General features: G+C 35.3%; 1 protein-coding gene across 1 annotated transcript in view; it reads right to left on the minus strand.

Moving 5' to 3' along the window:
* Positions 1–15,965, minus strand: part of tspan33b (tetraspanin 33b) — a 41,194-nt gene extending 25,229 nt beyond the window's left edge. The window contains exons 1-4 of the mRNA XM_056478178.1: positions 15,839–15,965; positions 2,946–3,003; positions 2,715–2,842; positions 1,387–1,461 (exon numbers count right to left, since the gene is read on the minus strand). Coding sequence (XP_056334153.1) covers positions 1,387–1,461; positions 2,715–2,842; positions 2,946–3,003; positions 15,839–15,934 — 357 coding nt within the window. The 5' untranslated portion in view covers positions 15,935–15,965. The remainder of the gene's footprint in view (positions 1–1,386; positions 1,462–2,714; positions 2,843–2,945; positions 3,004–15,838) is intronic.
* Positions 15,966–16,482: the final 517 nt, after the last annotated feature.

Genomic DNA, 16,482 nt, shown 5'->3' on the forward strand with positions numbered 1-16,482 from the left:
TATAAATACATTTACTAACATTAACTAATGGACTATTATTCTAAAGTGCTATCAAATTAACTTATGGCTGCCCAAGGGAAAATATAAATTAATTATATATAATTATTATAACATTTATTCATAAAATATTATTTATTTATTTATTTTTACTTGTGCTGCACATTTACATTATAACTCGGCCACCTCTGTGTAAACTCTGGCCACCCCAATATGATTCTGCTGTTGATCATTCTGACTGCACCTCAAATTAATAAATGCATTTGAAATTAGCTTTTCAGAATCTAGTTTATTAGGGTCTTCATTATTTTGCTGGTTGACTTACAAGGGCCAAAAATCTCAATGATTTTATAGATGTATTTTGCAAAAAGATACATCAATAGAAGAAGTTGAAGTAATAATATTGTGGCTCAAAAAGTGATATGGATAAATTATATTATTAGGGTCTGTGGAGTGTGTGTATATAGTAATGCCTTTTGTTCAGTTTGTTCGTTTGTCTGTCTTTTAAACCAATCCAGATTTGGATTTGGTTTGCATGTGTAGGCTACTTGCTGATTTTTTTTTCAAGGAATAAATTGAAATATTTTAGGAGTAATTAATTAAATTAATTAAAACAACATTATTTAGTTTACCAGAAACAAAAGTATAACATTGCATTGAATTCATTATTTTTTGTGTGGCACCCCAAGATTTGGTGTGGCCTCATCTGGCCACTCCTAAGAAAATTTTCTGGGGGCACCACTGATATTAACAAAAAATTAAATATGTTGAAATAAACTTTTTACCATTTTGCATGCAAATTAATTATAACATGCCAATGCAAATAAACAGTGTTTACTGTGGTCTACAAAAAACTATCTAATTTATTAATTTGGTAATGTTAAATTATAAGCTTCCATATTTTACATTTAATGAGTTGTGGTATTAAATAAAACATTAAAAAACACCAGAGAACTTAATGTCAATTGGAAAAACTCATTCTCCATTCATATCTTGGATTCCCACATAACACCTGTCCTTTGTATGTACTTTGTATGCCTATTTCTCATTAGCCAATCAGAGAAGGCCACTGTTAAACCCTCCCCACAAGATATTTGGGTCAAAATAGCGAATGAAAATGAATCTTTGTGAATTGTTAATAAAAATAATAATTTTCCAATTTTTAGTTACTTCTTTCATACTGATGTATTTTTACTAATTGAAGTACATTCATTTTTCATTTTTAAATGTGTGTGTGTGTGTGTTTGTGTTCATTCTCCTCCATAACAATTAAGTTATGTTCATTTTTATAGTCTCTCATATAATCCAGAGAAATATGGCTCATATAACAGCCTATGTGCTTTATCACTGTTGTCTAGTTTATGCACTATGGTTTTATGTGAAAGCCACCTGCTCAGAGTAGAAGAAGCCCAGGATTGCAATGGCCATTTGGGTAAGAAAGACCAGCGTCAGACTAAATGAGAACTAGAAGAAGAGGAAAGAACATCATGAATTCTTATATTTGGGGAAGATCGTGTAATTGCGTGGGACACATTACATTTCAACAGTACTGAACATTTTCACAATAAATAAAGGTAGCAAAACAATTGAATTTATCTAAAAAAAAACAACTGCTAAATAGTTTTTGTATTATTGTGTGTGTGTGTGTGTGTGTGTGTGTGTGTGTGTGTGTAATATATATATATATATATATATATATATATATATATATATATATATATATATATATATATATATATACACATTTTATAAACTGTTGAAGTCAGAATTATTAGCCCCCCCTTGAATTTTTTTTTCTTTTTTAAATATTTCTCAAATGATGTTTAACAGAGCAAGGAAATTTTTACAGTATGTCTGATAATATTTTTTCTTCTGGAGAAAGTCTTATTTGTTTTATTTTGGCTAGATTAAAAGCAGTTTTTATTTTTTTAAAAGCCATTTTAAGGTCAAAATTATTAGCCCCTTTAAGCTATTTTCCCCCCAATAGTTACAGAACAAACCATCGTTATACAATAACTTGCCTAATTACCCTAACCTGCCTAGTTAACCTAATTAACCTAGTTAAGCCTTTAAATGTCACTTTAAGCTGTCTTGAAAAATCTCTAGTAAAATATTATTTACTGTCATCATGACAAAGATAAAATAGATCAGTTATTAGAGATGAGTTATTAAAACTATTATGTTTAGAAATATGTTGAACAAAATCTGCTCTCCGTTAAACAGAAATTGGGGAAAAAAAATAAACAGGGGGGCTAATAATTCTGACTTACTTATGCTTACCCAATTCACCTATAGCGCATGTCTTTGGACTGTGGGGGAAACCAGAGCACCTGGAGGAAACCCACGCGAAAGCAGGGAGAACATGCAAACTCCACACAGAAACGCCAACTGACCCAGCCAAAGCTCGAACCAGCGACCTTCTTGCTGTGAGGCAACAGCACTACCTACTGCGCCACTGCGTCACCATATATATATATATATATATATATATATATATATATATATATATATATATATATATATATATATATATATATATATATATATATATATATATATATTTATACATATATACCTGTTAGTTATTAAGATCCATTTCATGTGAAAAATGTCTTCCACCTACAGAGAATTTTTTAACTAAAATCGAGTAGCTAGTCATAAGCCTTATTTGTAGGTCACTTTAAGTAAACATGTTGATTTCAGCAGTTTATGCTCACGATCTTAAGGAGGCGGATGTTCTCCCGCAAAGCTCCAATGCATCCACAGAAGGTGATGAAGAACATGACGACTCCCACCACTATGAGGATCACAGCCGGGTCAATGAGGAACGAGTCCCGCACGGTGTCTGTGAAGGAGCAAAAAAAAAAATCCCATTCAGAAACACAGCACTGCTCCACACACACATCTGCAGTTCATGATGGTGAACAGAACACACACACTTCTCATACCTGTCGCTTTCTGAGCTTTAGCATACACCCCAATGGCTACGATAAGAAGAGAAAACACCTACAATGAATAAATAAACACAAATAAATAATGTGACAAGTACGTCTTGGTCATCTAATGTGATTACACATTTATCGTACAATCAATGTAACAACATAGGCAGGTCTAATATACCTAGGCAAATATCTAACTAGCATTTTATGACTAGCCTTTTATAACATTTATGGAGTGTTTTTAAGCTTCAATGCTAAGTTCATAGGAACGTGACTGCATTATTAACTTTTTTTTTTTCTGAGCTAAAAATTGACTATTATAAATTTTTACAGTTATTAAAAACAAACAAACAATAGAACTGATTTATAAACATTCGAAACATTTGATTCCTAACGCTTATTTCACACGGCCGCCATTTAAAAAATAAAAGCTTCTGCTAATCACTGGTGAATACTATGGCAAATCAGCGGTGTTTAAGAACGCGCTCAACAGTGCTTAAATGTTAACAGGAAATTGACGTTTTTTTTGTTTACATTTCAGTAAATTCAGTATCGTGACAAGTCTAATATAATAAAGAATGAGTTCATTAACTTAAGTTTGATAAATGGCATCTAAAATGTGTGTTTGGGAAAGAAAACATTAGCTAACTAGTGCCATTTAACTTAACTTAGCTGAAAATGATATCTGAAATCCCTTTTTATTTTCACTATTCATTCAGAACGGACCTTCGGGTCACTCAGAAGGTGGTGAAATTATAAATTTGTGTCACTTTCTCCTCGCTAATAAGATATACAGCCAGGTACACAACGTTCCTGTGACTCCAGGCTAAAATTCCGGGTTTCTTCCCACCGCAGCCTCGATTTCCCTTTTAAAATGGCGACTGCGGGAAATAAGCCTGAACATTTTATACTTTTGATTCCAACATTCCTATACATTTATTTAAATCTATAATTATATATATGTATATATATCTACATCTAAAAAATCACTACAAGTTATGTTTGAAATGTACCAACAGTTTTAGAAAAAGTATGCAGTGTGCATTAGAGTTTTATTTGTATACAGTTAGAATGTCTAATTCCCTATAATTCATTCATTTTCTTTTCAGCTTAGTCTCTTTTTTTTATCCGGGGTTGCCACCGCAGAATGAACCGTCAACTTATCCAGCATATATTTTACACAGCGGATGCTCTTGTAGCCACAACCCATCACTGGGAAACATCCACACACACATACACTACGGACAATTTAGCTTACCCAATTCACCTATAGCGCATGTCTTTGGACTGTGGGGGAAAACCGGAGCACCTGGAGGAAACCCACGCGAACTCAGGGAGAACATGCAAACTTCACACAGAAACGCTAACTGACCCAGCCGATGCTCGAACCAGTGACCTTCTTGCTGTGAGGTGATCGTGCTACCCACTGCGCCACCGTGCAGCCCATTCCCTATAATTCTTTGTCATATTTTCTGTCATATAATACACTAGTTAAGCCTATCACACAAGCAAAGATGCTCTCTCCACGATGGCAATAAAAGAGGTGTTAGTATTAGGTGACTTACATTTCAGACACATTAACCCCTTTCACACATACGGTGCTTTACGGTAAATTAGCGGTCAATTTCCATGAAGAGCTAATGTGTGAACAGCCCTGAATGTGAAGCTTTGACATTAGTATTAAATTAGCAGAATTCCTCTGTGTGCGAACAATGAATTTTTTATATAACTAAAGTTGTTCCAGTAATTTTACAGCAATATACGGGTATTACTGTGTTTCGGTCTTAAATGAATCATCCAGTCAATAGCCCATTCATAAAAAGAGTTGCTTGCTTCATTTCTTAAAGGGCACATAAGTTAACCCCTTTTTCATATTTAATATAAGTCTTTTGTGTCCCCAGAATGTGTCTGTAAAGTTTCAGCTCAAAACACCCATCAGAGTATTTATTATAGCTGTTTGAAGTGTCTATATTATAGCTGGAAAAAAGGTTTTGCTGTTTTTTTTTTTTTTTTTTACTGGCCCTTTAAGGCTAGTCCTCCCCGCCCACCGTTCTCACGTGCCTGTCAGCAATGGCTGCCCTCGGCTGCCTCAGGAAGCAGATCTCATGTAACGTGTGTGAGAAATACTACAGTAAGAACTTTAACAATCAGTATTTGATGCATTTTTTGTGGATTTGCAACAATAAGTCATACACAATGTCATTACAAAGTTCACGCACACACACAGCAAGGACACAAACACATAGCGCAGACACATACACACACAAACGTAGCGCAGACATACACACACACACACACATAGCTCAGACACGCAGACACACACACACACACACACACACACACACACACAGAGAGAGAGAGAGAGAGAGAGAGAGCGCATTAAGCTTTGCACTCGTTTTGCACGCAAATGTGTCATGATACTGGTAATATTCACTGCTGTATGGATATCTCTTATATTAATGTACAAAATAAACCTGATTTAACGTCCACAAACCGCGATAGAAGCGTCTTCTTTTATAATTGTTCTGACACGTGGCTGTGCATCTGAAGTGAATCGCTGTAATTCATTACACACATGCTCTGTTTTAAAACATTTTAAACTTGTAAAACTCACTCTTGATCACATTTGATGATGATTAATGATCCTAGCGAACTGAACACACCTTTTATTCCTGGCTGCTTTGCGCTCGTCCTCTCTTGTTAATATTATTATACACATGACTACTGGACATGTTAATTCATGCAGTTGTCAATCAATATTGGTGGGGGGGGGGGTGGGGGGGTGGGGACCGCTCTCCTACGTAAAGTTGCGGTCGATCTGAAAACAGCTCCAATTGGTCCACCGTTTTTATGTTGTTAAATTTGAAAAAAAAAAAAAGGACTGGGTGTGTTTATTTCACCCCAATATGGCAGTTTATACACTATACTTACACACATTTCTGTTCAAACAGCTTGAAAAGTAGATTTTTCACCATAGGTGCCCTTTAATAAATAAGTTTAAATGAATGATTCAGTAAGTCAACCATGTAGCTCCATTGTGCACTTTATTCATGATATACATTATATGTCCTTTAATACATAAAGGTCAGTATGATAATATGCTGTTTGTTTTTTACATGCATTGTATAAGCCAGGGCTATTCAATTAGTTTGTCATGGGGGCCTGTTTATGAAAAGCATCCCAAACGAAGGGCTGGAGAGATATGACTTGCAACATGAGTGATGACATATATGCTGAGTCCATATGCTGTATTTTTGCTCTTTAAGACACCCACGTTAGATTTTTCTTCAATAAAATGTTAATATGTTATATTTTGAAGCTACATAATATCAGTGGATTTTATAATAGACTTTTTTTTTTTTTACAAACATTCAAATGTATTTCAGAGCACAACAAAAGCAGTGCATTGCTGAAGTAGCCTTTTTCTACATTCAGACACATTCATATGTTATGAACTGCACTACAATCAGGAATACAACGATTATAGATTTGTTTGGTTGTACGATTAGTTTGAAGAAAAATCTTAGTTTCGCTGGTATCACATCTAATTTAAATTCAATCTTTATATTAGGTAAGTAGCTATTTAGATTAACTATTGTTGCCATCTGCGTTCCTGCATACATAATCATTTTAATAATAATTCATCTAATGTATCTTTTGTTTACATCTCACTGAAAGGCACGCACAACTCTCACCGTGAGATGTTTTCTACTGCGTGCCGTGTGCCCGGAAAGCCGCAAGTGCGTGTTGCTTCGCTTGTGCATGAATATTGTCATATATTCTTACATTAGAAATAATAAACTTGCAAGCGGAAAAGACGTGATATGGGAAGGGCCGCTGCTATAATTATTCAGATGTACATGCATATTAGCCTCATGTACAAGCTCGGAACTTTAAACTAGTGCACACTTGGCAACTTGGCATAACTTTGTTTAATTGCAGCAGTTTTGTTTTGTTCCATGCATCAGAAATGCGGCTCAGAGAAGACTTTGCGAATAATTAACTTTGACGATTTTAAGCGCAGTTAATAGTGAAATCAGCTAATCATTGCATTCCTATTAACGATATCAGTGCATTGTACAAAAGGCCTTTTCTACAAACATATGCAAATGTTTTCGGCTGCTCGCGTCCCACCTTTATGGTGACTGTGCTGTACTGAACAGACGCACGTCACTTCATAACTAAAGCGGCCATTTTTCGACTGAACTAAATTTATATTTGATGTCTTGGTCACACTGTTTGGAGGGCAGGAACAAATTGCCTCGGGGGCCGGGTTCGGCTCCGCGGGCCGCCAATTGAATAACCCTGGTATAAGCTATTAATACAGTATAATTTGTTATGTTGTGTGACAACAAAACATTAGTTCACCCCTTTTCAACACATTTCTAAACATAATAGTTTTAATAACTCATTTCTAATATTATATCTTTGTCATGATGACAGTAGATAAAATTTTACTAGATATTTTTCAGGAGATTTCTATACAGCTTAAAGTGACATTTAAAGGCTTATCTAGGTTAATTAGGTTAACTAGGCAGGATAGGGTAATTAGGCAAGTTATTGTATAATGATGGTTTGTTTAGTAGACTATGAAAAATATATATAGCTTAAAGGGGCTAATAATATTGACCTTAAAATGGCTTTTAAAAAATTCAAAACAGCTTTTATTCTAGCCGAAATAAAACAAATGAGACTTTCTCCAGAAGACAAAATATTATCAGACATACTGTGAAAATTTCCTTGCTCTGTTAAACATAATTTGGGAAGTATTTAAAAAAGAATATATATAAAACCACTTTTTAATTCAATTTGATGCAGACACCAGACATCACACTATTGGTACACACAGTAGGCCTACATAATCAACTATGTTCAGAGAGCTAAATTCATAAATTAAAAATAAGTTCATAAATAAAACCACACTCACACCAGTTGCTTAGGTTATTAAAAATCTGTCTCCAAATATTGATGTTTACTCAGAGAAATCTCAGGATTTATTAGCAGATGATCCTAGACTTGATGTTGTTTCATTTAATGAAATGGCATTCAGATATGTGGCTTTATATTGGAACATTGGATTTGATTTTGAATTATATTGGTTTCTCCACGTAACTGTATTATTACTTTTATTTCTTTAAACAAAGACTGTATTCTCAGAGCTGAAATAAAACAGTCTGTGAGCAATAGCCTGGACCTGAGACCCTGCTGCCATTGCTTCTGACATTGCTTCAGTCGCTGGAAGCTTTTTTATGTGTCTGAGAATCACTGCAGCTCCTTTATGAATCTGAAGAGTCTTCAGAAAGTTGTTCAGTTTTATCAGCTCACTCCTTAAGAGTCTATGACTGACTCAGCTTGCATATGAAATATAAAGAATCAGATTAAAGAGCGATCAGATGCTTTTTTTATTGTGAAGAAACAGCCTCTCAGTAAACACAATTTTAAGTAGATCTCCACGACGTTGGAAAAATCTGACATTGCAATATTTAGTCTTCTGATATATTGTTTTTCTATATATTGCGATTAGAATACAATTTCAGCAGATAGGTTAAATAGCTCTATTTGAAAATAATTCAATAATTTAGATTGATGATTGCATAAAATATCATAAATAAATTACAGTGCTTAGCACAAATAAGTACATGAAAATGAATATTCATAATAGTCCATCACTTTTGGTGCAATTAAACACAATTGTTTTATTAAAACTTAGTTATATCTATTATTAAGTTACATCCATAAAAATAAGAGTTTAGTCAGCTAAAATCTTTAGCAATAGAAAGATCAATTCAATTGCAAATTGTTATTGCAAAAAAATTACAAACTCAACCCAGGCTCATTCTGAAACTTACCACTATATATATTTCTGGAGAGCGCCAAATATGTCACAGGAGCTAAGTTTTTCATTTTTTTTTACAAATCCACTAGAGGCCACTGTGTGCGCTTTTTGAGATCTCAGATTTCTCTCGCGAGTGCCATTCGCACCTGCTGTTGTCATGTAAATCCACCAGATGCTGCTGTCAATTGACTGACTGACGCATCCTCCTTCTTCCCTAAACCCAACCAATAGTGTTTTCAAAAGCACTGAATGACCAGCGCCCACCCACCTCTCTAAACCCAACCAACAATTTAAAAAGCAATCTAGAAAAAGAAAAGCCCTCGCCTGATTTTTACCACATTCTCACCCTGTTATTTACTTTGTTGTAAATTACATTTTTTGGCTTCTGTTTTTGTCTGACCTACTCTCTGCAACTGTTCATTGCCAGAATCGAACTCCAATGTTGTGGTCAACTCCTCTCTGCGTCCGCTGATGTACGCTGCAAGCTACTGGACAATCTGGTAACAGCCGGAAAGCCGTCCATACTGAGGTAAGCGGTCAACTAGTAAGCACGAAAAGTAAGGCGTCATGCCGTGCCATAGCGTTCATTTTAAAGATGAAATGCAGCCAAACGTACTTCTGGCTACACAATTAGCGATCTCCAATAATGCATATACTGTAGGGCTACGTTTTTAGAATTTCTTTTTATGTTTCTCTTTATTTACAAGTATTGTACTGTGATCTTAAAGTTATTTGTTCCAGATCCTTTACTGGCTTTAGTACTGACTAATCTAATGTGTACCCACCATGCACAGAATGTCAACATGACGTCAGACTGATGTTGTACCCCAACATCATGGGACTTTGCATTTTGGGTGGAAACGCAAATCGTGTTGACGTCAGAACTTAACGTCAGACCGACATCAGTGTCTAACATCAGACAGACATTGGATTTTGGTCAGTTTCCAATGCAACCTTAAAACATCCAAATATGGACGTCTAATGATATTACAGCTTAACATCAATATGACGTTGGTTTAAGATGTTGGCTTGACGTTGAATCAATATTGCCAACTAAGCGACTTTGATGCTATATTTAGCGAAAAATTTTCCAAAAAAGCGACTAGCGACAAATCTAGCGACTTTTGTGTGGAGATTTATATAGACTGTCATTTGTCCATACTGTACTGTACTGTCCCTACTCTGCTCAATGAGCTGCGGGTGATGCCGTCGGCCCCTCCCCCACCTTAGAGCACTGATAGACGGCCCAGTCAGTCCTCGTACAGTAGTCTCTCTTACCTGCAGCCTAAAAGTAGATCACTCCTCTGTGTACCAATGGCAAATGATTTAGCACTGGCAGTGTGAGGTATTTCCCTTGTACAGTCAAACCAATCTGCTTCTCCTTTATTTTAACAATTTAATTTGACTGTTTATTCTTTTCTTGTTCTCAATCACAGAGATTTTAGTGACTAGATTTTAGTTTTATAACTTGTCTGAGTATATTACGTCTGAAAGATTACTGCAAATTAACTACATATCTATACTGATATTCTGTATTCAAACAGCAATACATTTTGTTAATTTGTCATGCTTACATAAAGCGTAGTGCAAATATAAATACCCATTTATTAATCATCGGCTGTTAAATAAACAGAAAAGGTAGAATGTGATGATGTCAGTAATATGCAAATTGACGTATGACAATTTAGCGACTTTTAGCGCCTTTTCATTGAAAATAGTTTGCAACAGTGTTTTGGACTTTGATCACTTTCCAACACAACCTAATATCAACCAAATATCAATGTCGTTACTGGACATAAAAAACATTGTCTTTAAGACACTGGCTAGACATTGAATTTTGATAACCCAACATCACAACCTAAATCTAACCTAGATTATTAGGTCGTAGGGCTCTATTTTAACAATCTAGGTGCAAAGTCTGAAGCACAGGGCGCAAAGGGCATGTCCGAATCCATTTTTGCTATTTTAAGGACGGATAAATACGTTCTGCGCCGCAACACATGGTCTAACAGGGTTGAGCTTATTCTCTTAATGAGTTAATGAGAATGGGTGTGTTTTGAGCATAAACCAATCAGAGTCTCATCTCCCATTCCCTTTAAGAGTTAGTTGTGTCGCGCCATGGCATATTTGCTATTTACATGACTTTATAAGGGGAAAAATGGAACGCTTCACTAGTGAGAAAACAGTTAAACAGGGGATCTGCCGCGTGAGAATAAGAGAAAGAGCCTCCTCAAACTGGCCTTTATTTTCACTTTCACTTTCTCACTTTCATAAGGAAATGGTGTTGTATGCAGACATCAATTAGCCTACCTATTTAGTTTCGTTTGTTAAGTGTAAAGATTTGTTTCAAAACTATTTCTAAATTCAGTTTCAATTTCCAGCAAACAAATAAATGAACAATAATAACGAAGTGTGGTAAAACAATTGAGTTATATGCAAATACACATGCTATGCCCCATATGCTCTAAAACCTGACAGGTGGACAAATCTAAGCTTATTTTTAATAAAACAAATTCTAAATACAGTATGCATATAATAAATACTACTACTACTAATAATAACATTATACCAAAGCAAATTGTCATGAATTTATGTAGAAAGTAATACTTTTAATCCTTTACCTCTTTTTAATTTGAAAAAAAGATATTTCCATATTGCTCTACATCCTGCATGTTTTAAGCAATGTATAAACGAGGCGCACAATTGCTCTGCACTGGACTTTAGACCTGCTTTCAGCTGGTCTATTGAACAGTCTATTTTCGTTCCTCAAAATAGCAATGCGACAACAATGCGCCTTAACACAGCTCTTTTCTAGACTGAAACACCCATGAGTCCACAAATTGCCACAAATGGATTTGCTATTTAAACAACGTGGCAGAAAATGGGAAAATTAGGGTTGCTTTGGTCTGAAAATAGCAACACGTCATAGAAACACGTCTAACCCTAACCCTTATTGCACCGGGTGTATGATAGGGCCCTTAGACTTAATATTAGACTGCAGGTCTGCACAGGAAGTTTGGCTTTAGGAGAAACACATGCCCAACTAAGCCTGGTCTCTCTCTCAAGGTTTTGTTTCCTTTACTTTTGTCAAATGGTAAAGTTTTGTTCCTCGCCACTGGCATGCTTGGTTTTGGGACTTGTGGAGCCGCAAATCAATGATTTGCTCTTTAGTGTTTGGACTTTCAGCAGTGAAAATTAAACCACACTGAACTGAACTAAACTCAACTTCAACTCTGAAAATTGGACTGACAGTTTCAGTTTACTAGAACTTCTATGTTAAGCTGCTTTGACACAAGCTACATTGTAAAAGCGCTATAGAAATAAAGATGAACTGAATTGAATATGCACAAATATATTATTATAAAGCATCTTAGAAAATATTAATTTAAAAGGGAGATCCGTGAGCGGTGTCCTCACTTATACTGAACACTGTACAAGCAGAAAGAAATAAAACCATAAAGATAAAAGAGAAATAAACAAGTCTTTATGGATTCCAGTGCGAGTCTTGCAGTATCCAGGCATATAAACTGAATAATTAAATGTAAAATAACATTGCATAGTCTATATTGTATAAACAATGAAATAAAACAAATTTTTATTACTCCAAACACTTTGTTATGTCTGAATACTTCAAAATCTTTTGACATGCTCACACAGTCACAGAAATGATAAACTCCATAATGATGTATTCTGAATTGATCAATTTTAATCCCAACGAATAAACTCAACATGTGACCATTGAAGATGTGCACATTTATTATAAAATTATACATTGTGCTCTAGCTCTGTGCATTTCTGAAAAAAACTGACAGTCTTTGCTGCTGGAACAAAAGACTAATGGATTCAGTGGTAACATTATGTCCAAAGGTCCGTCTGTTGTGTGTAAACATCGGTTTAGAGTGAACAGTGTGAATTGGCAGCGACGTTCATTTTTCACAGCATAAAGACAATTAACGCCCATCACAGTCTGCAGATCATTTCTTTTCAATGCGAGTTGGCGATTTGAGGCAATATGAGTGACAGACTGCTGGTAATGTGACAAAATCTAGTTAAAAATTATGCAAATGCACAGTATGTGAGGCTTTCATTCCAATAACATTTTTAACGCTGAATCAACTACTGTTTGTTCTTTGGTTTAATTACTAATCCAAGTCCAAACCTAGATAAAAACAGGAGGTTTTGTTAAAACTCATGGAACATGAGTGACATTCTTTCGAAATTAATTAATTTATTTTTATTATTATACAATTATATAGACAGTATACAACCTCAAATCAGAAAAAAATGGCATTTGATAAAAAAAAAGAAAGTGATTTCTAAATTTATTTAGACGTGTATTTTATTGCAGACAATACAACAAACATTATTTTGTGAGTTATTCATGATTTTTATAGTTTTTATTTTTTCTTGCAACACATTAAAAAATAATAATTTACCAATTTGTAATATTGACATTTCTTTCACAAGACTTAAAAGACATTTAGAGACTGAAAACACCAAGTAATGAAGTGTTTTAGGTGTAATTTTGTCCCATTCTTCCTGCAAATATGTCTTAAGGTGGGCAACAGTATGTGGTCTTTGTTGTTGAATTTTGAGTTTCAAAATGTGCCACACATGCTCTATTAGAGATAGGTCGGGACTGCAGGCAGGCCAGTCCAGTACCTGTATCATCTTCCTCCACAGCCAGGACTTCGTAATGTGTGCAGAATGTGGTTTTGCATTGTTTTTCTGAAATATACAGTTGCAATCAGAATTATTAAACCTACTTTGATTTTTTTCTTCTTTTTTAAATATTTCCCAAATGATCTTTAACAGAGCAAGGAAATTTTCACAGTATGTCTGATAATATGTTTTTCATCTGGAGAAAATATTGTTTGTTTTATTACGGCTAGAATAATTTTTATTTTTTAAAAAAACATTTCAAGATCAAAATTATTAGCCCCTTTAAGCTATATTTTATTTAGATAGTCTACAGAACAAACCATCGTTATACAATAACTTGCCTAATTACCCTAACCTGCCTAGTTAACCTAATTAACCTAGTTAAGCCTTGAACTGTCACTTTAAGCTGTATATCTAGTAAACATATTATTTACTGTCATCATAGAAAAGATCAAATAAATCAGTTATTAGAAATGAGTTATTAAAACTATTATGATTAGAAATGTGTAGAAAACAATCTTTTCACCGTTAAATAGAAATTGGGGGAAAAAAATATAAAGGGGGGCTAATATTTCAGGGGGTTTAATAATTCTGAATGCAACTGTAATTGGGCGTCCCTAAAAAAGCCAGCTTATTGTGCTCTAAAATCTCTATGTACTTTTAAGCATTAATGTTGCCATCACATAAGTGCAAGTTACATTTGCGAAGGGCACTGACACAACCCCATACCATGACAGACTTTGGCTTATGGACTTGTTGCTGTTAACAGTGTGGATGAACCTTTTCTTCTTTGGTCCAGAGCACACAGCGTCAATTTCTCCCCAAAAATACCTGAATCACTGATTCATCTAACCACAATACACGTTTCCACTCTATAATAGTCCATCCCACATGCTTCCAGCCCAGAGAAGTCAACAGTGCTTCTGGACACTGTTAACATAGGGCTTCCTTTTGGCAAAGTACAGTTTGGGCATTTGTGGGTGTAACTATGTATCGTGGTACTTGACAAAGGTTTGTCAAAATAGCCCTTGTTGTGATATCGCTTATATAGATGAATGAGGATTCTTGATGCAGTGCTGCCTGAGGGATCAGAGATCATGATAGTTTAGCCTAGGCTTGCGCCCTTGTTCTTTACGCACTGAAATTCCTCCATATCCCTTAAATCTTTTAATTATGTTCTGCATTGTTGAAGGTGAAATCTCCAAATGTCTTCCCATCTTTTTTGAGGAGCTTTGTTTTTAAATATTTTAAAAATTTTCTCATATATTTGTTGGCAAACCGGCGATCCTCAGCCCATCTTTGCTCCTAAAGGACTAGACCTTACTTGGATGCTGCTTTTGTACCAAATCATAATTATAATCACCTGTTGACATCACCTGTATCAAATCACATCATTATTTAACCAATTTACTTGATTACTAGCTCTACATTGCTCCTGGGATGTATGTTTACAAATGAAGCTGACCAGATGAAACATGAAATATTTTGTGTTCATATTGTCTGCAATGAAATGTATGTCAAAGTAAATTTGGAAATCACTACTTTCTTTTTTTATTTGTGTTTCCCATATTGTCCCAACTTTTTTTTGAGACAGTATAGGTTAACAGTATAGATTTGAGGTTGTATATAAATAGATATTTGTAACTACAAAAATATCAATAAAGTTACTTTGTTAAACTGTAGAATTAAATTTCAACATCAAACATTGACAGCATAGATGAAGGTCCTATAATGCAATTCAGAAGTGTAAATAAACAGAAAACACTTGTGAAGGATCTGTTAAGCTGCACATTCGAGCTCTTTGAGTGCTCCAGCATTGTTTAAGTAAATGTCTTGCTCAAGATTGAGAGCACAAGAGCAATTTTGTTCGTCTTTTTCAAATCTGTGCAGCGACTCTTAAATCTGTCAGTAAGTTTTCAGGAAGCTTAAGAGTCCTGAACAAAAGCATAATGCGAGGCAATTTCTGCAGCGCAAGCGATTCACTAGATTCTGAGACTGTATCACACAGTCAATACCCTGATAAAACACAACACAAACACTGCCAACACAAGAGAAGTGCCAAACTGATGCCTTTGTTTTGATTGCATGCACTGTATCTTTAGGGGATTCATGCCTTCCCCTGCATCCTATTCTGCCATTACATCCCAGAGAGTGGTATTTTTACTCGATAAAATTCCTTGCAATTCTATGCAAATAGAGTGCTCCGGAATGAGTCGTGTTGTGCTGAAAACATCACAGTGGAGGAACAATTGCAACAGCGAGTCTGGTGAAAAGACTAAATTACACCCCCTGATGTTTTATTCATGTCAAAGCTGGCCAAAGAGCTTATGCTCTGCCGTCTGGAAATGTCCTTTCCTTCAATGAAACCCATTCAAAACTGCAGTCAGAGGCCTCACTCACTTACCCAGAATAAAAAGCTGAAGAAGAACAGGAAGTACCGGATCCAAGGGTTGACGAAAGAGAACATTTCCGTCCTGCTTAGGCTCACCTGCCTGTCCATTTGAACAGATTTTTAAGAAGCATAAATATGATAACAAACATACATGCCAGGTTTCAGTCTCCAGCTATAATCTACAATGAAGAGAAACAGCTGCTGTACATGTGTACTGATGTGCTCTGTACATTAGTGTCTGTGGAAGCAGCCAGAGCATAGCGGTACATAAAAGCTGCCTTTGGATGCTTTGAAAGCCATTGTTTTCCATCAGTGTGGACAAGAATTTGCAGTCAGGCAAAACAGACAGGGTGTGGGATTTTCTGTTTTTCTGTTTTGACAATTCCCCTAGATAAATTAACCATGGTTTTATTGCGGTAACAGTAGTAAAACCTTTTTTGCAGTAAAACCAAAGGAACCACAAAATGAACATGTTTTTACTATCATTACTACACTTCAACTCTGATAACTGAACTTCATTAATTTTCCTTCGCCTTAGTCCCTTATTTATCAGAGGTCGCCACAGCGGAATGAAACGCCAACTATTCCAGCATATGTTTTACACAGCAGATGCCCTTCCAGCTGCAAACTAGTACTGGGAAACACCCATACACTGT

Source organism: Danio aesculapii, chromosome 18 (assembly GCF_903798145.1).
Source record: "Danio aesculapii chromosome 18, fDanAes4.1, whole genome shotgun sequence".
Classification (NCBI taxonomy): Eukaryota; Metazoa; Chordata; class Actinopteri; order Cypriniformes; family Danionidae; genus Danio; species Danio aesculapii.